The sequence below is a fragment of the Mustelus asterias genome, chromosome 1 (assembly GCF_964213995.1).
Source record: "Mustelus asterias chromosome 1, sMusAst1.hap1.1, whole genome shotgun sequence".
NCBI lineage: Eukaryota > Metazoa > Chordata > Chondrichthyes > Carcharhiniformes > Triakidae > Mustelus > Mustelus asterias.
This window is the reverse complement of record NC_135801.1, coordinates 80,247,697-80,270,256: the sequence shown is the minus strand read 5'-3', so window position 1 is coordinate 80,270,256 and position 22,560 is coordinate 80,247,697. Positions and strand designations below refer to the sequence as shown.

Sequence of the window (22,560 nt, the reverse complement as noted above, 5' to 3'; positions counted from 1 at the left end):
ACTAGCAACCTAACTTATTCCCATTCCTTTTGTTAATGTTGATAACTCTTCCCCCTTTGACTGTCTCAAAGAGCAATTCCCATGTTCTCCACCTTTGCTTGCAAAGCACTGTTCTCAGTTTCTATTGCTTCCCACTTTAATACCAACACTTCCCGATTTCCTCGATTGCCATCAATTTGCTTTCCCCAGTTGTTGATTTCCCTCTTCCCTGTCCTCTCTAATGTCAGCCATTCCACTCCGCCACATTGTTGATTGCTATCCTGTTTTTTCACCATCCTGTCTCTACCTTACCCAGCATTTTATCATTGCTTCTTGCCGTACATTCTGTCCCCTCCTTACCCCTCTTGTGATGCATTCTGGTCCTCTCTTCTCTACCTGTCCTATTCCCCACCAACTCTTACCAGAGTTTCGTAGTTAACATATTAGTCAAATCCTGCTTCTCCTCTTTGTGTATTCAAAACATTAAAGGCTTGGAGTCCCATTGTAGGCAGGGAACAGAAGGGCCATTCGTGCCAAACTGATCCAATCTCCAAAATGATGGGTGTCACAAAATGCTGACGGTTGGCAAAAATGGCACAGTTACTCTGAGATACTTATAGGATTCTTAAAGAGAGTTCCAGACTATAAGGGGGTTGATCACTGAAAACAATTAGTTGCAGATTTATTTAAGAAATATTATGAATGGACATCATTTTATCGAATTGGTCTGATCTCAGCTGCTTTGCATTGGTTGCATAATCACAGTAATTCCTTAAACCCTGTTTTAGTGTTACATGAAAATCAGATCAACAAGACACGAAATTTGCACCATTACTGAAAGCAAAAAGAGGAATAAATGGATCAAAAGTAATTAATCTGCATCGTCTAAATGCCTTTTCTATTGGGGATAAAGTACATTATAAAATATTGTAAACCTTTGGTGCAATTACTCATCTAAATGTTAATGACACCACAGCACAGCGAACAGTTCATTGAGGCCAGTTTAATGGAATAGCCAACTCTTGGTATTTGTTACCCAAAACAAACAGCAGATATTTATTGAGGTTGGGAACATAAAAATGCTTTAAGTATTAAAACAGCAGTGGTACCATGAAGAATTTTATGCACTTAGAATTTGACAGAGCTTTGGGGCCATACCCAAGTTGCCAACCTGACCCTGAGTAGCAGCTCTTCCGGGTGAAGTCTGCAGCAACCAGCCAATTAATTGGTGTGTTATGGTTTGGCAAACAATTCAGAGACGTGGGCAGGTGAAGCAGTGAGTTGATACAACAATACAGTTCAGTTGGCTAACAGCATTCAATAGAAGAATGAATGGCATCTAATTCCATACGTCAGACGTGGGCAGATGAAGCAGTGAGAAACCCCAATTGAGGGTATAATATTTCAAGGCAGCAAGCACAGTGGTTGAACTGTGTTTTGGACAGCAAGCTGCAGAAGCAGAGGAGCAAAAGAGGGGTGGTTAGCCCCATAATTTACGGCTGAGGCATATGTGATGCTGTGAGGGCACAAAGGCACCTTCTCTTTCCAGAGGCTGGCAGGAGGCCAGCCATCCTGGCAGACAGGCTTGTTTGGAGGTGAGCAGCTATAGTGTGCTGTGTAAGATGTGTAAGATGTGGGTAAAGTGCAGGAAATGCTTCAATTACCTCTTGAGGTCTGACAATGCAACTGGCATTGATTGCATATTGCAATCATCAATCTCTCACCTCCATAGCCCTCTCCAGTAAAAACACTCTTTGAAGCTCTCTCTTTGTAATGACCCCTGAGAATATCTGCCCAGACCTTAGCTCGACATCCCCATAGACAGCAATAGAATCCATAGGATCCCTATAGTGCAGACGAACCCATCGAGTCTCCACCAACTCTCTGACAGATTATCTTACCCAGGCCCTTGTTGTATTTTATCTTCTGTAACAGCATCACTGGAGGCATAGCGAGAGATGAAGGAGGAGGCACTGCGGTCCTCAGAGGAGGAACACTTATCTCGCACTGTGATTGGCCCATTTACTGCTGCATTCCTTCCTTATAGTATATGGTAACTTGATATGTTAATGATTTCTCGCTGTTCCCTCACCTTCCGTACCTTGGGAAGGGGTCACTGACACCACGTGCAATCTATATGCCTTTGGGAAAGAGTTACTGTACCCATAAAATTATTGGGGTTTGAATTGCCAGAATAGGCTATACATTTCAGCCACGGGAGTTCTTGAACGCACTGTCAACCTGACCCCATGAAAACTGGAGGGAGGCAAGAGGATGTTGGGATTCCGGCCCACCATCTATTTCTGTGATTTTATGAGCTCTCCGAACACCAATTCTACCCCCAATTACCTGGTACAATTCTATCCCAGATAGAACAGGGATATCCACTTGAGTGGATGTATTTTGTGTTGCAATATGAAGCAATAAAGAATAACTAATTTAGTTTTTAAATTATTCTTTCATGGGATGTGCGCACTGCTGCAAGGCCAGCACTTTCACCCCGTCTTTAACTGGGCTTGAGAAGGTAATCAGGGATGGGCAACAAATGCAGGCCTTGTGGAGGATGACGCTCAGATCCCATGAAAGAATAATTTGAAAACATCAGAAAGATTTGACTTCAGATTTCCTGAAACTACAGTGAAAAGAGATGAAACATTTAAGAAAATCTGGAGTCTGAAAATATACAGTCCCTTTATGGTATTAACCTGGCAGCACTGTATGGGAATGGCTTAGGAATGAGGTCTGAGACTGAAATGCTGACCCTTTCCTTTCTGTGGAAACAATATTTCTGTGAGCCACTGGGAGGGCTATAATAAAGACCCCTGACAGAGGCTGTGAAAACAGTTAATATTGTTTCATTTATTTGTAAATTGGATAGATTTTTTTCAGAAAGGAACATTTTGGGTTACTTGAAACAACTCGTGTAATAGGTGCTGCACGTTTGGGAGAAAAAAAAATCAATTTTGGGCCAGTGGAGGTAGATTTTGACCTTATGCAATAGAACAGGTGATAGCGAGTCAACAACTCATTTTAAATTTCTCCTTAAGTCAATAAAAATAAAAGTTGGGAGTGATGAGAAACACACAGCGACTGACGCAGCGAATTACACAGGTATCATTTCACATTATTCATGTCCAATAAAAAAAATGGTATTCCAGTAGCAAAGAGAGCAAGGAAATCTGAAATGTAGCAAAGGAAACGGTTGGCGGTTATTGGATAGACACATGGAGCACACCAGGATGATAGGGAGTGGGATAGCTTGATCTTGGTTTCAGATAAAGCTCGGCACAACATCGTGGGCCGAAGGGCCTGTTCTGTGCTGTACTGTTCTATGTTCTATGAAACATTGGACATTTATGCTCCCCTGCCAGTGGGTTTGTCGGTGGGGGAGGGTAAAATTCCTTATATGGGCTTCTCCATGCATTCTCACCAGCACTGATCTCTCTGCAATGTTATACTGGAGTGAGCAGGCTGGCCCCAATTGAGGCACATATGCAGTTAATTATTGATCACTTAAAGGCTGTTTCCCAGCCAGATCAATTTTCCAGCTGACGGGAGGAATTTCAGGGTATGAGGGAAGCCTGAAAATAAATTGGGTTCAAGCCTGAGAAGTGAGGAGGAGGAGGTGGGAGTGGAGGAGTGGGTAAGAGGGAGGCGAGGAGTGGGTAAGAGGGAGGCGGGGAGGGGGTGGGAGGGAGGCGGGGAGGGGGTGGGAGGGAGGCGGGGAGGGGGGTGGGAGGGAGGCGGGGAGGGGGGTGGGAGGGAGGCGGGGAGGGGGGTGGGAGGGAGGCGGGGAGGGGGGTGGGAGGGAGGCGGGGAGGGGGGTGGGAGGGGGGGAGGCGGGAGGGGGGTAGGGAGGCGGGGAGGGGGTGGGAGGGAGGCGGGGAGGGGGGTGGGAGGGAGGCGGGAGGGGGGGGGAGGCGGGGAGGGGGGTGGGAGGGAGGCGGGGGAGGGAGGCGGGAGGGAGTGGGAGGGAGGCGGGAGGGGTGGTGGGAGGGAGGCGGGGAGGGGGTGGGAGGGAGGCGGGGAGGGGGTGGGAGGGAGGCGGGGAGGAGGTGGGAGGGAGGCGGGGAGGGGAGGGGGTGGGAGGGAGGCGGGGAGGGGAGGGGGTGGGAGGGAGGCGGGGAGGGGAGGGGGTGGGAGGGAGGCGGGGAGGGGAGGGGGTGGGAGGGAGGCGGGAGGGGAGGGGGTGGGAGGGAGGCGGGGAGGGGAGGGGGTGGGAGGGGGGGGGGAGGGGAGGGGGTGGGGGGAGGCGGGAGGGGAGGGGTGGGAGGGAGGCGGGGAGGGGAGGGGGTGGGAGGGAGGCGGGGAGGGGAGGGGGTGGGAGGGAGGCGGGGAGGGGAGGGGGAGGGAGGCGGGGAGGGGAGGGGTGGGAGGGAGGCGGGAGGGGAGGGGGTGGGAGGGAGGCGGGGAGGGGAGGGGTGGGAGGGAGGGGGAGGGGGAGGGAGGCGGGGAGGGGAGGGGGTGGGAGGGAGGCGGGGAGGGGAGGGGGTGGGAGGGAGGCGGGGAGGGGAGGGGGTGGGGAGGGGGCGGGGAGGGAGGGGTGGGAGGGAGACGGGGAGGGGAGGGGGTGGGAGGGAGGCGAGGAGGGGGTGCGAGGTGGGGGTGCGAGGAGGAGGAGGAGGAGGGGAACAGGAAGGAGGGAGGGAGGGAGGGAAGAGGAGGGAGGGGGGCAGGGGGAGAGGAGGACAGGAGAGGGGGCGGGAAGGGGGAGAAGAGGCTGGAGGGGGGAGAAGAGGTGGGGGGGGAGAAGAGGTGGGGGGGGGAGAAGAGGTGGGGGGGAGGGGGGAGAGGGTGGAGAGGTGGAAAGGGGGGGGGGGGAGAGGGGGGATGGGGAGAAGGGGTGGGGAGGGCGGGCCGGAAGGGGGAGAGGGAGCGTGAGGGGGGAATGGACGCGTGAGGGGAATGGACGCGTGAGGGGGGAATGGACGCGTGAGGGGGAATGGACGCCAGAGGGGGAGGGGGGAGAGGGGACAGGAGGGGGAGGGGGGAGAGGGGACAGGAGGGGGAGGGGAGAGGGGACAGGAGGGGGAGAGGGGACAGGAGGGAGATGGGGAGGGGAGAGATGGGGAGAGGGGGGAGATGGGGAGAGGGGGGATGGGGAGAGGGGAGATGGGGAGAGGGGAGATGGGGAGAGGGGGGTGGGGAGAGGGGGGTGGGGAGAGGGGTGAGGAGAGGGGTGGGGAGGGAGGGAGAGAGGGCAACCACAGGTCATGTTGCAGCTTTATAGAACCTTAGTTAGGCCGCACTTGGAATATAGTGTTCAATTCTGGTCGCCACACTACCAGAAGGATGTGGAGGCTTTGGAGAGGGTACAGGAAAGATTTACCAGGATGTTGCCTGGTATGGAGGGCATTAGCTATGAGGAGAGGTTGGAGAAACTTGGTTTGTTCTCACTGGAGCGACAGAGGTTGAGGGGCGACCTGATAGAAGTCTACAAGAGTATGAGAGACATGGATAGAGTGGATAGTCAGAAGCTTCTTCCCAGGGTGGAAGAGTCAATTACTAGGGGGCATAGGTTTAAGGTGCGAGGGGCAAGGTTTAAAGGAGATGTATGAGGCAGATTTTTTACACAGAGTAGTGGATGCCTGCAACTCGTTGCCGGGGGAGGTAGTGGAAGTGGCTACGGTAGTGTCTTTTAAAGGGCATCTTGACAAGTTCATGAATAGGATGGGAGTAGAGGGATATGGTCCCCAGAAGGGTAGGGTGTTTTACTTCAGATGGACAGCGCGGTCGGTGCAGGCTTGGAGAGCCGAAGGGCCTGTTCCTGTGCTGTAATGTTCTTTGGAACTCCTCGCAGGTGGGGGGCAGAAGTTCCAACTCGAGACAACTGAAACTCATTGGGAAGTGAAACTCCTGCGGGGCAGGCAGCATCAGTGGGGATGTGTTTCCCACCAACTCTTCAGGTGGCGGGAAGGGAAAGTCCATCACCCTAAGAATCATGGCTACTGTGTTATATATTAATTAGTTCTAATGGGAGTGTAGCACAAATACTGCTTTGGTCAACATGTTGGAAGCGGAGGATGAGGTAGAAGGGCCGAGAGGTTCTATTCCATAGAAAGACCAAAAGAACTCCCCTCTATCCCAAGCAGTGTGCCTCGCATAAACAACCTCACTGGAAAGCAATATTTTAATAGGCTATTCTTTACTGGGACACCATTTGGGGATTGTATTATTTATTTATAGATGTCTCAACATGACACCATTGTAGTGATGCAGTAGGAGATGGAGAGGCAAGCACAGTTCTCTTAAAAAGTATGGCATTCATAAGTATGTGGCATCATCAATTGCACCCATGTGGTTTCAGCCAACAGTGAGAAATCCCATGGAGCTCATTAGTAGAAATGGATAATACTCCCTGAATTCTGAAATGGAGCTCACACAAGCAATGGGTTATACATGTTTTCCAAGTAGCATCTAAACACACAAATCCCAAGAGAACCATTGCTTCCACAACTTTTCCAGGATGACAGCTGTTTGAATGGTTAGTTCTCTAGGGATTCATGTTGCCTGCTCGAAACAAGACTTGTGACACCATTACACAACTCCAATATACCACATCAAGCAGCATCAAATGAGGCACACTTGTGAGATTGGAAATTTAACATTCAGATGTTTAAACTACTTAAACAATAGTTCCGAGGTTTGAACTGCAACTTGGATGTTCTTCAGCGTTGACAAGCCTCGACGCAGAAAGCACCAGAAACAGAACAACACCTTTCGGTTAGCGGCTCTGCTTGAAGAGTTTTTCCCTTGAGACTTGCACAACTACCTTGAATAATGCTATGAACTCTAAAAACCTGTTTGTTTTGTTTCATGCTCTTTACAAACATTTCTTAATCCTGTTCTTTTCTTATAAGTAATTTTAAAAACGTCTGCAATCTCTGCCTCGATAAGCTTTGTGGAATAACACCAAATAATATGGCAAAATACAATAGATGCTGCTAATCTGAAATAACAGAAAATGTTTGAAATACTCCCGCAGGTCAGGCAGTAATTGCAGAGAGAAATAGGTTTCAGGTTAATGACCCTTCATCAGAATTGAAGGGTTTTTCCAGTACTTTCTGTTTTTATTATTAAGTAATATTGACTGTTTTGTTTCATTCTTTCACATGTCTCTGGCTAGGCCAACATTCGTTATCCACCCCTAACTGCCCTTGAGGTGGTGCTGAAGAGGCACCTGTTTAGATATCCCACTGTTACCCCTTAGGGAAACATGGACTGGTGCAATGTGGTATTTCTGGTATATTCCTTTAAAGTGGGCTTCTTTTTGAATGTTATAAAAGCTTCCTGAGAGGATGTCATACGATTCCTTTTATTATTTACCTCTGTGCGATATACTCCAATGACTAGCGTTTTGTGCACTCCTGCCCATCGGCCAGAGTCTCCACCCATCTTGGATTAACTTCCTAGAATTTCCTCCTTAAACCCCTACACCTCTTCACTTTTAAAAGATCCATCTCTTTGATCACCCCTTCGGTTAGCCCTCCTAAACTTTTCTTCTGTGGCTTTACATGTGCTCACCTGTTAATTTCCATTGGAGAAGCATCTTGGTATGCTATTTACAGTAAAGATGCCATAAATACAACTGCAAAGAGGGGTTATTTTGTTCTGGCTATTGAGGGCACAGGCATTTATTAATTTCAGCTGCCATTGTCACAGAAACACTTGATGGTAAATTGCTAGCTACAGCTTCAAAGCTACTTTGATGTTCCTTTGCGACAGTTAATGGCCAAGTCCTTCAGGTAACTGATCTACACCAGCATACTGTGTGCACTTGTACAAGGTTTCTGAAAGAATTCCGACAATTTTTCTGTGAGATGCAAATTGTGTTTATGCCGACCTTCACTGCGTGTTCGGTTTTTAGATCCCCACATTTTGCATCAGTAACCGTATTCTTGAAAGATGCTGGACCGTGGCTCTAATTTACGTGCTTAAAGCTGTCTCTGCAAGTGCCATTATTGGCCTATAACCTCTCTGGTCTTCCTGATCAACAATCTTTGCTTCAGTGCATAATTGAGTGTTTGGCTCCATGACACTGCTCACATATGCTTTTTACATGTTTTGCAAGGTAGCGAAAGACAGGTACAATGTTCTTAACTGGAAATATCAATTTTTTTGCATGGATCCCATGAAGTTGGAATTGCAAAATAATTCAAAACTAATGACTATATTCAGCTGTCACCCAACAATATCCAACCCTTCTTCAGTTATAACCTCTGCCCCTTTCACAGCTGTGATTAGTGATTTACATTGTGATCCCTTTCTATCCCACATTCAAAGTGTGTATACCAGGGCTGCTGCTTGCTTCATGCCACTCTTGGTGACACACTGTACTGAAGCTCTTTGTCCCATTGCGCTGACTTTCTCCCCAAAAGGTTGTGGTATGGCTGTGAAGAAAGAAAATGGGACTGACCATATATAAACACCGGTGGTTTGTTATGTTCTTGTTGTTGGGCCAAATACTCAAAGTTATGCACTTTGGATTATAGTATAAAATGCACGAGATTGGTCAGCTTCCTGTAAAGTCCTCTCCTAATTGGAAACAGCCTGGGGAGAAAATCTGAAGCTAAGGGCTTGGAGTTCAGCTACATTGGAGCAAATGCTTTCTGTTCCATTTCCCTGTAAAGCATAGATGTTTTAGGCAGTGCTATTAAGTGCTACATATTAACCAATAACTTGCTTATCAATGTTCAGTTTAGGCTGCATCCAGGCCACTTGGCTCCTGACCTCATTCAAGCCTTGACCCAAACATGGATAAAAAAGCTGAATTCAAAAGATGGAGCAAGAGTGACTGCCCTTGATATAAAGGCAGTGTTTGACTGATTGTGGCACCAAGGAGTCCTTGTAAAATTGAAGGCAATGGGGAACAGGTGAAAACCATCCACAGGTTGCAGTCATATCTAGCACAAAGGAAGATTGTTATTCCTGTTGGAGGCCAATCATCTCAGCCCCAGTATATTCAGTGGAATTACCATAATTGAGTTCCCCACATCAATATCCTGGGGGTCACCACTGACTAAATGTTTAAATGGACCAACCATATAAATACTGTGGTTCTAGAACAGGTCAGAGACTGGGTATTCCACATACTCACCTCCAAACTCCACAAAGCCTGTACACAATCTACAGGACACAAGTCAGGAGTGTGGTGAGATACGTTCCTCCTGACTGGATGAGTGCAGCTCCAACAACACACAAGAGGATCGACACCAATCAGGACAAAGCAGTCCACTTGATTATCATCCCTTCCACCATCTTAAACACTCACTCCATCTATCACCAATGCAATGTGGTAGCAGTATGTACCACAGAATGGTTACAGCAAGGAGGCCACCCAGCCTGTCATGTCTGGGCTGCTCTCCTAAGGAGCAATTCACCTAGTGTCACTCATCTGTCTTCTCCCCATAGTCTTGCACATTTTCTTTTTCCAGAGAACATGGGAACAGGAGTAGATCATTCAGCTCGTCGAGCCTGCTCTGCCATTCAATACGATCATGGTTGATCGGACCCTTCAATGCCTTTTACACACTCTATCCCCCTATCCCTTTATGTTATTGTTAATCAAAATAAATTTCTAGCTTAAACATACTCAATGACTGAGCTTCCACAGCCCGCTGGGTGAGAGAATCCTGAAGAAGGGAAAGGGTTAATGTTTCTTGTATTCAATGTATTTTGTACTTAAAGGGTTAATGGATTTTGTACCTAGAATGTATCACAAACATAACCCTTCATTGTGGCTAATCTCCTCAGGTTTATACTGCTTTTGACATTAATACAAGTTATTCATTGTTTGTACTGCTTCTGACATTAATACCAGTTAACTTTTATTCTTATAGCAATAGTCAATGTAAATGTGAATGTGTTTGTGAAGTCTTACCTTTCCTACAAGTTTGTGTGTGGTTTGCGGAAGGGAAGCAATTCCATGATGTGGAGCGCGATATCGGCCGTTTGAAGAGGAACTCCCGCTGGGGCAGCTGGAAGAGCGCCGGAACTTCAAAGGGAAACCGCAGGAAGAACAGGAAACAGAAGACCTGCGCTTTGTGAGCTGAGAATGCCAGATACACTGGTTTATGGTCAGAAGGTATACATGGGGAGGTAGTAAATTGGATTAGACACTGGCTCAATGGAAGAAGCCAGAGAGTGGTCGTGGAGGATTGCTTCTCTGAGTGGAGGCCTGTGACTAGTGGTGTGCTGCAGGGATCGGTGTTGGGTCCATTGTTGTTTGTCATCTATATCAATGATCTGGATGATAATGTGGTAAATTGGATCAGCAAGTTTGCTGATGATACAAAGATTGGAGGTGTAGTGGACAGTGAGGAAGGTTTTCAAAGCTTGCAGAGGGATTTGGACCAACTAGAAAAATGGGCTGAAAAATGGCAAATGGAATTTAACTCAGACAAGTGTGAGATATTGCACTTTGGAAGGACAAACCAAAGTAGAATGTACAGGGTAAATGGTAGGACTCTGAAGAGTGCAGTTGACAGAGGGATCTGGGAATACAGGTACAGAATTCCCTAAAGGTGACATCACAGGTGGATAGGGTCGTAAAGAGTGCCTTTGGTACATTGGCCTTTATAAATCAGAGTATCGAGTATAAAAGTTGGAGTGTTATGGTAAGGTTATATAAGGCATTGGTGAGGCCAAATTTGGAGTATTGTGTACAGTTTTGGTCACCTAGTTACCGGAAGGATGTAAATAAGGTTGAAAGAGTGCAGAGAAGGTTCACAAGGATGTTGCCGGGACTTGAGAAGCTGAGTTACAGAGAGATTGAATAGGTTGGGACTTTATTCCCTGGAGCGTAGAAGATTGAGGGGAGATTTGATAGAGGTATATAAGATTTTGATGGGTATAGATAGAGTGAATGCAAGCAGGCTTTTTCCGCTGAGGCTAGGGGAGAAAAAGACCAGAGGGCATGGGTTAAGGGTGAAAGGAGAAAAGTTTAAAGGGAATATTAGGGGGGGCTTCTTCACGCAGAGAGTGGTGGGAGTGTGGAATGAGCTGCCGGATAAAGTGGTAAATGCGGGGTCACTTTTAACATTTAAGAAAAACTTGGACGGGTTCATGGATGAGAGGGGTGTGGAGGGATATGGTCCAAGTGCAGGTCAGTGGGACTAGGCAAAAAATGGTTCGGCACAGACAAGAAGGGCCAAAAGGCCTGTTTCTGAGCTGTAATTTTCTATGGTTCTAAGCTATAAATGTATTTTTAGTTTGTAACTGATCTGAGGCTGGCTTCGTGACCAGAAGCTATATTTTTTATTTGTAGCTGGTCTGGAAGCTTGCTTCGTGACCAGCAGTTGTAAATTGTATTTTTGGGTCGTGACTGGTCTGGGGTTGATTCATGACCAGTATTAGAAGCTATGCTGTATATATGTCCCCACTTTTCTGTGTTCAGGGAGAACTTTGGCTTCCGCTTTCAAGGGGTCAAGTTCTCCCGCAAGCTTGTGAGAATAAAGCCTGTTCTATTTTGACTCGTACCCATCTCGAGGTATTTTTTATCTACTACAAATCCCAAAGATTCATGACTTTCTGTGTACAGAAATGTCTCCTCATTTCAGCCCTAAGTGACATCCCCCTTATTTTGAAATTGCACCTCTGGTTCTAGACTCCCCAACCAAGGGAAGCATCTTACCTGCACCTACCAGGTCTATTCCTTTAAGTATTTTGTTGGTTTCAATGAGATCATGTCTCAATCTTCATAACTCTACAGAGTACAGGCCTAGTTTGCTTAATCTCTCTTAATAGGACAAGTCCGGTGAATAATCCAATTCTCTCTTCAATGTCTCGATTGAATCTGCCTCCACTAAACTCTCAGGCAGTGCATTCCAGATCCTAACTTTTACCTGTTAGCATTGCTTCTACCCCCAATTACCTTAAATCCATGCCCTTTTGTTCTTGATCCTTCCATTAATGGAAATAGTTTTCCTCATCTACTCTGTTCAGACCTCTCATGATTTTGATTTACTTTTATCAAATCTCCTCAACCCTCCCTTCAAGCTAAGCAGTCCCAACTTTTCCAATCTATCTTCATAACTGTAGGTTGTCATCTCTGGAACCATTCTTGTGCATCTTTTCTACACACTTTCTAATGCCTTTATAGCTTTCCTAAATTGTGGTGCCCAGAATTGGACGTAATACTCCAGCTGAAAACAAACAAGTATTCCATGCAAGTTTAACACAATTTCCTTGCTTTTGTACTCAATGCTCCTATTAATACAGCCTCGGGTACTGTATGCTTTATTGCTTACCCTCTCAACCTGTCCTGCCACCTTCAATGATTTATGCACATATACATGCAAACCCCTTTACTCCTGCATCCCCTTTAGTACTTTTAACTTTAAAGGGTACAATAAAGTTAAAGTTTATTTATTAGTCACAAGTAGGCTTACATTAATACTGCAATGAAGTTACTGTGAAATTGTCTCTGCATTCTTCCTACCAAAATAAATCATATCACACTCCTTTGCATTAAATTTCATCTGCCACTTGTCTGCCCATTCCACTAACCTGTCTATGTTCTTTTGAGGTTCTACACTATCCTCCTCACAGTTCACAATATTTCAAGTCTTGTATTTTCTGCAAATTTTGAAATTGTGCCTGGTACATTGAGGTCTAGGTCATTAATATACATCAGGGACATAACTTCTGAAACTGACCACTGAAGAACTCCACAATAAACCTTTGTCTAGAAAGATCCATTAATCACTATGATCTGTTTCCTGTCACTCAGCCAATTTCGTATCGATGCTGTGTCTGTCCCTTTTATTCCATGAGCTCGAGCTTTGCTCAAGTCTGTTGTGCAACAGTTTATCAAATACTTTTGGAAGTCCACATCAACAGCATTACCCTCATCAAAAAACTCAAGCAAGTTAGTTAAACACAATTTGCCCTTAAACATCCATGCTGGCTTTCTTTAATTAATCTGCATTTGCCCAAGTGAATATAAATTTTCTCCCAAATTATCATTTTTAGAAGCTTCCCCACCATCAAGGTTAAACCTACTGGCCTGTGGGTATTGGGTTTATCTTTACACCCTTTATGAATAAAGGTGTAACATTTGCAATTCTCATCCAGTAGTCATCCACTACCAAAGTCTAAGGAAGATTGGAAAATTATGATTATTGTCTTACACTCACTTCCCTCAGTATCACACTCCATGCATTCAAACATGTTAAATGACCAATTTGATTATTTGAATGTTGTTTCATCTCCCTGATCTTTAATTCTTTATCTGCCGGCTTTGAATGAATCACAGGCTGAGATCATGTGGTTTGCATGGCCAAATCGAGGATATAATTTAATTTAGGCTTTATTACCTCCTCCATTATTCTGAACAGAGGTAACAACATACTATTTCCTACTCTAGTGCTGTCTTTCCCCGTATTATGTGCACCTTGGTATTTCTCCCTTGATAATACCTTCTGGTTCCCATACCCCTGCCAAGTTAGTTTAAATCCTCCCCAATAGCATAGTAAATTGCCCTGCAAGGAAATTTGTCCTGGCTCTGTTTAGATGCAGCCCATCCAGCTTAGAATATGCACTGAAGCAACTCCACAGGGCTTCTTCAGCAGCACCTTTCAAACCCATGGCTTCTATCACTTAGAAGTGCAAGAGTGGCAGCTGCATATGAACGCCGCAACCTGAAGGTCCCCCTCTAAAGTCACTCATCATCCTGATTTGGAATGTTATTGCAGATCCTTCAACGCTACAGAAGGATATAGATAGGCTGGAAATTTGGGCAAGGAAATGGCAGATGGAGTTCAATCCTGATAAATGCGAAGTGATGCATTTTGGTGGGAATAATGTAGGGAGGAGCTACACGATAAATGGAAGAACCATAAAGGGTGTAGAGACGCAGAGGGACCTGGGTGTGCAAGTCCACAGATCTTTGAAGGTGACGTCACAGGTGGAGAAGGTGGTGAAGAAGGCATATGGCATGCTTGCCTTTATAGGACGGGGCATAGAGTATAAAAGTTGGGGTCTGATGTTGCAGATGTATAGAACGTTGGTTCGGCTGCATTTGGAATACTGCGTCCAGTTCTGGTCGCCACACTACCAGAAGGACGTGGAGGCTTTGGAGAGAGTACAGAGGAGGTTTACCAGGATGTTGCCTGGTATGGAGGGGCTTGGTTATGAGGAGAGATTGGGGAAACTGGGGTTGTTCTCCTTGGAAAGACGGAGGATGAGGGGAGACTTAATAGAGGTGTATAAAATTATGAAAGGCATAGATAGGGTGAACGGTGGGAAGCTTTTCCCCGGGTCGGTGGTGACTTTCACGAGGGGTCATAGGTTCAAGGTGAAGGGGGGGAGGTTTAACACAGATATCAGAAGGACATATTTCACACAGAGGGTCGTGGGGGCCTGGAATGTGTTGCCGGGCAAGGTGGTGGAGGCGGACACACTGGGAACGTTTAAGACTTATCTAGACAGTTATATGAACGGAGTGGGAATGGAGGGATACAAAAGAGTGGTCTAGTTTGGACCAGGGAGCGGCGCGGGCTAATTGTTCCTGGTTTCTCGTTTCAAGGCTTCATTCTACGATCATCTTGCTGGTGCCAGTACAGAGTGAGACTGCGGATAGTTGGGAACCTGTCTCGGGGGCAGGGAATTCATATGGTGTTCGTGGAAGTGGAAATGACTAGGGTTGGGAAGCATTTTCCGATCGGGGCCATTGTGATCTCCTGGACTCGTTTCGATCGCCTCAGGGGGTCGGAGAGGAATTTCCCAGATTTTTTTTTCCCCATATTGGCCCTGGGGTTTTTCACTCTGGGTTTTCGCCTCTCCCTGGAGATCACATGGTCTGGAATGGGGGGGTGGGGGTAAGTTAATAGGTTGTAATGAACAAAGCATCGTAGCTGTGAGGGACAGCTCGGTGGATAGGATATTGGTATGTAGATAGGCTGGAAAATTGGGCGGGGATCCTGGATTCAGGATTCAATCCTGGACCAGGGAGCGGCGCGGGCTTGGAGGGCCGAAGGGCCTGTTCCTGTGCTGTATTGTTCTTTGTTCTTTGTTTGTTCTTTGTTTGTTGCTGGCTCAAAATCCTGGAACTTCCTATTTAGGAGTACTGTAGCAGTTCAGGACGAACTACCAAGGCCTTAAATGCTGGCCTTGTCAGCAATGCCAAAATCCTGTTAAATAAGTGACAACAGGGACAGCGTCAATTTAAAAAGTTTTATATCCTCAACTTGGCCATGCAAACCACAATCTCCCCAGCTGATTCATTCAAAGCTGGCAGAGAAAGAATTGAAGATCAGAAGGGAGATTGAACAAAATTCAAATAATGAAACTGATCATTTAACATTCCTTGTTTGGCCAATCTCTACAAAGATACACCTTGCAAAGGTTAATATTAATCAAAGAGGAAAAATACTGATATAAATTTTGCATTGGAGGAGATAGCTTTGTCTTAAGTATTCACATCATGTAATCTGTTTGGTTATTGCAAAATATGCCAGCTGTAAAACACTATTTAATTCTTATTAATAAACAAATTAGGAACATGTGTAGGCCACCCGGCCCCCCAAGCCTGCTCCACTATGCAAAAAAATCATGGTTGATCTGATTGCAACCTCAACCCCACATTCCTGCCTACCCCCGATAACCCTTTCACCCTCTTGTTAATCAAGAATTTATCGAGCTTTTAAAAATATTCAAAGACCCTGCGTCCACAGCCTTTTGAGGAACAGAGTTCCAGAGACTTACAAACCTCAGAAAAATAATTCTCCTCATCTCCATCTTAAATGAGTGAGCCCTCTTTACTAATGAAAATCTCAATAAGACTTTTCATGAATTTTCTTTGGTAGGAAAAGGAAATAATGCCATATAATACAAACAAATAGAATTTATTTAAAGGTGTCACAAACATATATTATCAGCAACATATTGTAGGTTTGAATTTTAACAGCTTTCAGAATGACCAACATTAGGAGACAAATATTTTAAAAGTTCAACATATACAAAGAATAAAATGACATTTTAACAATTGCTTCATTTCAAGAATTTTAAGTTAAAGGCTAAAAGCTGCTGTAGCAGTTTACATAATTTCATTCCATAGTGCAAGAGACTTTTCATGTTTACTTGAAGGATTCTATTAAATACACTGTTTATCCTGCATTTATTTCCATGACTTTTCAGATTACTTAGCTTTATAGCTGCAACAACACCATTTAAGCGATAATGAACAACCATTTAAATAAAGACATACTAAAACAGGCAATAGGAATGATAGACTGATCTGTGGAATATTCAGATTATTAGTTTGTTAAAGAATTATTTGTATCAAGTCAACAGAATGTTCATTTTAGGAGTATTTGGTCCTTAAGGAATGTAACAATCAATAAAACAACTAAACACTCTTGGTAACTGACTTCTACACGATTTGACATTCTGGGTTAAGAGATAATATTGTGTACAATTTGTTTTTAGAAAAGCACAATAATGAAGGTAATTAAGAATCAAATACTGTTTAAGTAAAACAAAGGGACACAATTGAAACTTTACATAATGTAGAAATCATTTCTGAAAATTATTTTTAAAAATGAAACTACACCATTACAAAATTATTCAACTTTCAAAAACACCAAAAGGTAAACAAAATTTGGGAATGAAACATATAACATTATATTGATAACCAACAAAAGTCACATTCTACCATTTCCTTGTATATGTTGGCACATAACAGGATTATACAATAGCATATTTTATTTCTATCCAATAGTTGCTTTGGATGGGCTTTGAGGTGCTAAAGTGCTACACAAACACAGTAATTGTGATGATGTGGAGATGCCGGCATTGGATTTGAGTGGGCACAGTAAGAAGTCTCACAACACCAAGTTGAAGTCCAACAGGTTTATTTGGGATCACGAGCTTTTGGAGTGCTGCTCCTTCATTACTCACCTGATGAAGGAGCAGCGCTCCGTGATTCCTAATAAACCTGTTGGACTTTAACCTGGTGTTGTGAGATTTCTTATAGTAATTGTGGAAGTGGGGCAAATGACTACAAACAGACTTCATGTTTGTGAATGTTTTAAAACATGTGTTCTGCATCTGGGTACTCTGGAACAGAAAGTGGTTACGATGCAACCTCATTTACAGAGATAGCAGATTCTTCTTCCTCTATTAATACCGAAGTCCTGGGCTTTAAATGACTGAATAACCATGCCAGAATAGCCAGAACAATTTGGACAATGATCCGTAAAAGCACAAATGCAAAAGGAACAATAATTTGCATCAAATGGAAAATTTCAGTACTAAATTTACTTAAAACATAGGTAAGACAGAATGTAACAAAGGCCACAGAAGGGTAAAGTGAAAGCTTGGCAAACATAAATGCATGTTCTTTACCCCCATATCGAATATGGTGATGTAAGGTTTCCTTTTCATTGTAAAGTGCTGCAGCCCATATTGCAAACTGAAAGAGACTTGCAAGAAAAATGATAACACAACTGATTTGAATGGCCTCAAGTTCATTACGTGAGTTGGCGGCAAATTCGTGGGTGAGCCGAAAGGCCAATGGAAGACCACCAACGAAAGCCAGAGATAGTGTGTTCAGGAGCCCCATCAGTCTTGTTGACTTAGTGATGTATAGAAAGAGTGAATGGTGAACAAACCAGAGAAGGCCAACAGTCACAAATGAACCAAAATAAGCCAAAAACTCCGGACCATACTCACTAAGTGCTTCAATAAGTTTGCCATTGAATTTCTCTGCAACTTCTTTACTGTCAGGAACATTGTCCTCACTGCAACAAGAATATGTCAACAAAGTTCTAAGAACATAAATAAAGACATTATTTCACTTCATGGCTAATGTTATATAACAAGAGACTTTTATATTTTGCATTTATCATAAAAACATCCCCGATGTCTCAAATAAACAGAACTAAGGTAAACAGATTCTTAGTCAGGAAGAGAGAGATTAGAAAAGTTGACAGAAGGCTTAGGGAATAAAGGTGGATTGAGAAGTAAAATGGTAAAGGGATTTAATGAGTTAGTGCAACAGAGTATTTGGGGATGGATATAGGGAGGAAGGAAGGTGCAGAGAACACGTCTGAATTTGTAGGTGGTGAGGATTTTAAATGTGATGAACTTGAGGATGAGGAAGCAAATATAGATCTCCACAAAGGGGAGTGATAAGTGAAAAGCAATACATGACATAGCAGAGTTTTGGACCAACTGGAGTGTACAGAATTCAAACAACATGGGTATACAAGACAATGTATTTTAATAGCCATTTGGTAGTACAGAATTTCCATATTGCTGAAATAACAAGACATGTTGAAGCTTTTCATCTTGCACTTATCAGGATACTTTGCAAGAATACTGATATAAAGGGAAAACAACAATTTATAATATATGGGAAAGAAGTGATTAGTTGACAAGTTGGCTCTGATGGATAGAGGCGTTGCCATGGAGAATGCACCAAGTGACTGACGGTTAACTGCCAAGCATTGTTTGAAATTTAAACCAGGCAGTTTGACCCTGGCTGGTCAAGACACTGCCCTGAGGAATAAGTCAGTAAATGGCTGTAACTTATTTTATTCAGCTGAAAAAGCACAATTGTGCATATGTTCTTTCTGCCTGCAAAGAACAGGGTCTTGTGTATTAATACATGTAGCTTCCAGTACATGGAAATGTGACACACCGTGAGCTTGACCAATGGTCAGCATAAATTTTAGCGCAGAGGGTTATTTAGCAAATGTGTTCAATTGCAGAATTACCAGTGTTTACAAGCAAATAACATAGATGTTGCAAATTATCAATCCATGATTTACGTTCAACGTCATTGTGATAAACTGAGTGTTAAATCAAGAGTTTTAACCAAACATTTTCTCAAATATAGTGACCGTATTAATGGATAGCTTATTTTTCTTACAACTTATAATTGTTGAAAAATGGTCCTCCAGACTCCAAATTTAAATAGTTTGCGTTACTGGAATAATAATTCAAAGGACTGGACTAATAATACATAGAACACAAGTGTAAATCTGACCATGGCTCTTGAGAATTTGAATTCAGTTAAAAAAGCCAGTTGGCACACACTCTCTTACACCCCTGAGCATCATCAGAAACAGCCACGTGACTACACAACTCCACACAGTTCCATGCCAACTCTGTACTCACTGTGTAGAAGATCAGTAAACTTTCTACGGCAATGTATCCTACTGTCACGCACCACGTCATGTCCGCTGACCTGGATGGCCACCTCTGCCCAGGCTTTGTTAGATGTGGTAGCATTGTGAATTCCCTTGGCATTAGAACATAATGGCTGGCACTAACCTCCTCGACTAGTATGATTAAGCATTCGACTGAGAAACATGGTGCAAAGTGCTGAATTGACTTGGCCTCCTATCTTCCATGCCCACCAGGTGCAGAGGCCACGACTGTCCAACAGGTCAGTTATTCAATTCCTTCCACACAGCTCCTTCAGCCTTACCCACAACTCCTGGCAGCCATCAGGGACCTCTTTCTGCAGTTCTTAATTTCCCCACCGGGTCTCCATTTGTACCCAGTGCCTGACTAGCTTCTGCACCTGCCTAGATCGTCAGCCCAATCAAAGGATATGTCTCATGCTGGGCGGGTCTTAATTTGTCACCCAATACGCGATAATGTTTGCAGCGCGATGTCATCTGGGAGCAGATTTCACACACCATTCTGGGCCAAACACACACCTGACAGGCATGAAATTCAGGCCATAATTTCTAAACCAGTCCTGAGATCTGAAAAGTATGTGGATACTTAAGAACTTCCTTTGTTTTCCTGCTGCTTCCAAACCTTTTTTTGATCTGGGGTCCACAATAATTGTTTAAACCACTTGTGAAGCCAACTGTAGAAACTGGGGGGGGGAGGCACATATTGTTTACTGTTTTCACACTTCTAGCTGTATCCCCTTTAAATGAACATGAACTACCATTTGAATGACAATTATCTTTGGAGTGTTTACCAGTTTTCAAACCCAGGTTTTTTCCCCCACTTACCTTAAATTTCAAAATTCAATTTCCCCAAAACTAAGTTATATTCTTACAACACATGGACTATTATTTAAATGGTAAAAAAAATTGCAGCATGCTGCTGTGCAGAGGGACCTAGGTATCCTTGTGCAAGAATCACAAGGAGTTAGTTTGCAGGTGCAGCAGGTAATTAAGGCGGCAAATGGAATTTTGTCCTTCATTGCTAGTGGGATGGAGTTTAAAAAGTGAGGTTATGTTGCAGCTTATAAGGTGGTGAGGCCACACCCAGAGTACTGTGTACAGTTTTGGTCTCCTTACTTGAGAAAGGATATACTGGCACTGGAGGGGGTGCAGAGGAGATTCACTAGGTTGATTCCGGAGTTGAGAGAGTTGGCTTATGAGGAGAGACTGAGTAGACTGGGGCTATACTCATTGGAATTCAGAAGAATATGGGGAGATCTTATAGAAACATATATGGTTATGAAGGAAATAGATAAGATAGAAGCAGGGAAGTTGTTTCCACTGGCAGGTGAAACTAAACTGGGGGCATGGCCTCAAAATAAGGGGAAGCAGATTTAGGACTGAGTTGAGGAGGAACTTCTTCACACAAAGGGTTGTGAATCTGTGGAAGTTCCTGCCCAGTGAAGCAGTTGAGGCTACCTCATTGAATGTTTTTAAGGCAAGGATAGACAAATTTTTGAACAGTAAAGGAATTAAGGGTTATGGTGAGTGGGCGGGTAAGTGGAGCTGAGTCCACAAAAAGATCAGCCAGATGGCCTACTCCTGCTCCTAGTTCTTATATGAATCATGAAATTAAACATTTTCACAACACCTCCATTATAAAAATACTCCCAAGGATCTGTGGCCTGCCATGATGTGGTCAAAATATCCCTGTATTCTTTTCTTATGTGCCGATAGTTTAAGTTTATAATGCACCACTTGTGTGTAAAAATAAATAAAATACATACTTTTCAAATCTGACTGATGTGTGGGTAATACATTAAAAATGGTAATGGATAAAATACAGTATCCTTCTTGTCAGTCGTTACTAAGCCAATTTTGGTGAGGTTGGGAATCCACAGCTTACTATGAATAAGGGCAGCATGGTGGCACACTGGTTAGCACTGCTGCCTCACAGCGCCAGGGATCCGCATTTGATTCTCAACTTGGGTCACTGTCTGTGTGGAGTCTGCATGTTCTCCCCGTGCCTGCGTGGGTTTCCTCCGGGTGCTCTGGTTTCCTCCCACAGTTTGAAAGACGTGCTGGTTAGGTGCACTGATCATACTAAATTCACCCTCAGTGTACCGAACAGGTGCCAGAGTGTGGCAACTAGGGGATTTTCATAGTAACTTCATTGCAGTGTTGATGTAAGCCTACTTGTGACAATAATAAATAAACTTTAACTTTAGTCCATTAATGGCTTCTACCGATATACCTGACATTATTTGCATCAATTTTTTAAAAATTAGCTAACAGTGTGAAAGGTAGTTAAAAAGTTTAATGATGCAACTGTTGTAGATTAAAAAAAACTTACCATATATCTAAAATAAGAAGTGTTGCTACAATAGCAAACACCCCATCACTAAAAGCTTCCACACGCTCCTTGCTCAGTGGTTCATTTGGATGAAATGTGTAAAATGGCACTCTTTGAAGTTCTTTTGGACCTTGCATGAAACAGAAAATATGTAAATGAAGTTATTTCCTCTTCCCCACTCAACTTGTATATATTTCCATTTAAAGCAGGAAAATCATAGAATTGTCATTAAAACAGTTGTAAAGTTTATACTCCTTTAACATTTGTATGAATAGCCCTACCACTTTCACCATGGTTCCCCATTTTTTCAAGAGAGAAAAACAGGAGCTTTATTGTAAATTTTTCCACAATCACTGTGACAATGGTGGGAGGTAGGGCAGGGAATGATAGCTTGCAGTTCAAAATAGCAATTGCCCTTCCTAAGATTTTAAATTTCTAAGTGGGACAATATTACTATAAACAAGCAGAAAGTGGCTTTGCACAATGATCCTCATTTCTTATACTCACCCTTTATTTTGTTTTGACACCACTGTGTACACTGAGTAACGTATGGGAGAAAGATGATAAGTGCAAGTACTGCATATGCCTGTGAAAAAGAAAGTTGCCAATCATGAAAAGCAATTTGAGATCATACCTTGATATAGCATTAAACACAAAGCTGTTGGTAATCTCATTTACATGAAAATACGAAACAGCTGGCAGTAAAGGAAACTATTGAGTCCATTGTGCCTATATGATACTACCTTCGATCCACATATTATGTAATAACAATATAGTCTAACTGTACTACTATATACAGGAACAGGAGAAAATTAAGGCATCACTATAATTTAAATACATACTGGATGAATATTGAATTATATTAGCATGAATTTTGAGCTTCCAGCAGAGAGCGAGCACAGGGCAAGAAATTATAGGTGCACAGCCCATGATTACCTCCTCATTAGAAACAGCAGCCTGTACATGAGATATTTCCTGCAATGCATTCACTCCCGGTGAGTGCTGCACTCTACTGGAGTCCTATTGTTTAAACCACTGTGTGTTCAACACAAAGCATTTTCCATAACTGCAAGTGAATGCAAAAATATCCAATGTATA

The 22,560-nt window shown here is 43.7% G+C and overlaps 1 protein-coding gene across 1 annotated transcript in view; it reads right to left on the bottom strand.

The window, feature by feature from the left end:
- Positions 1-15,805: 15,805 nt before the first annotated feature.
- tmem175 (transmembrane protein 175) overlaps positions 15,806-22,560 on the bottom strand; it is a 31,734-nt gene continuing 24,979 nt past the window's right edge. The window contains exons 8-10 of the mRNA XM_078213887.1: positions 21,970-22,048; positions 21,463-21,592; positions 15,806-17,720 (exon numbers count right to left, since the gene is read on the bottom strand). Of these exons, the coding sequence (XP_078070013.1) occupies positions 17,054-17,720; positions 21,463-21,592; positions 21,970-22,048 (876 nt within the window). The 3' untranslated portion in view covers positions 15,806-17,053. The remainder of the gene's footprint in view (positions 17,721-21,462; positions 21,593-21,969; positions 22,049-22,560) is intronic.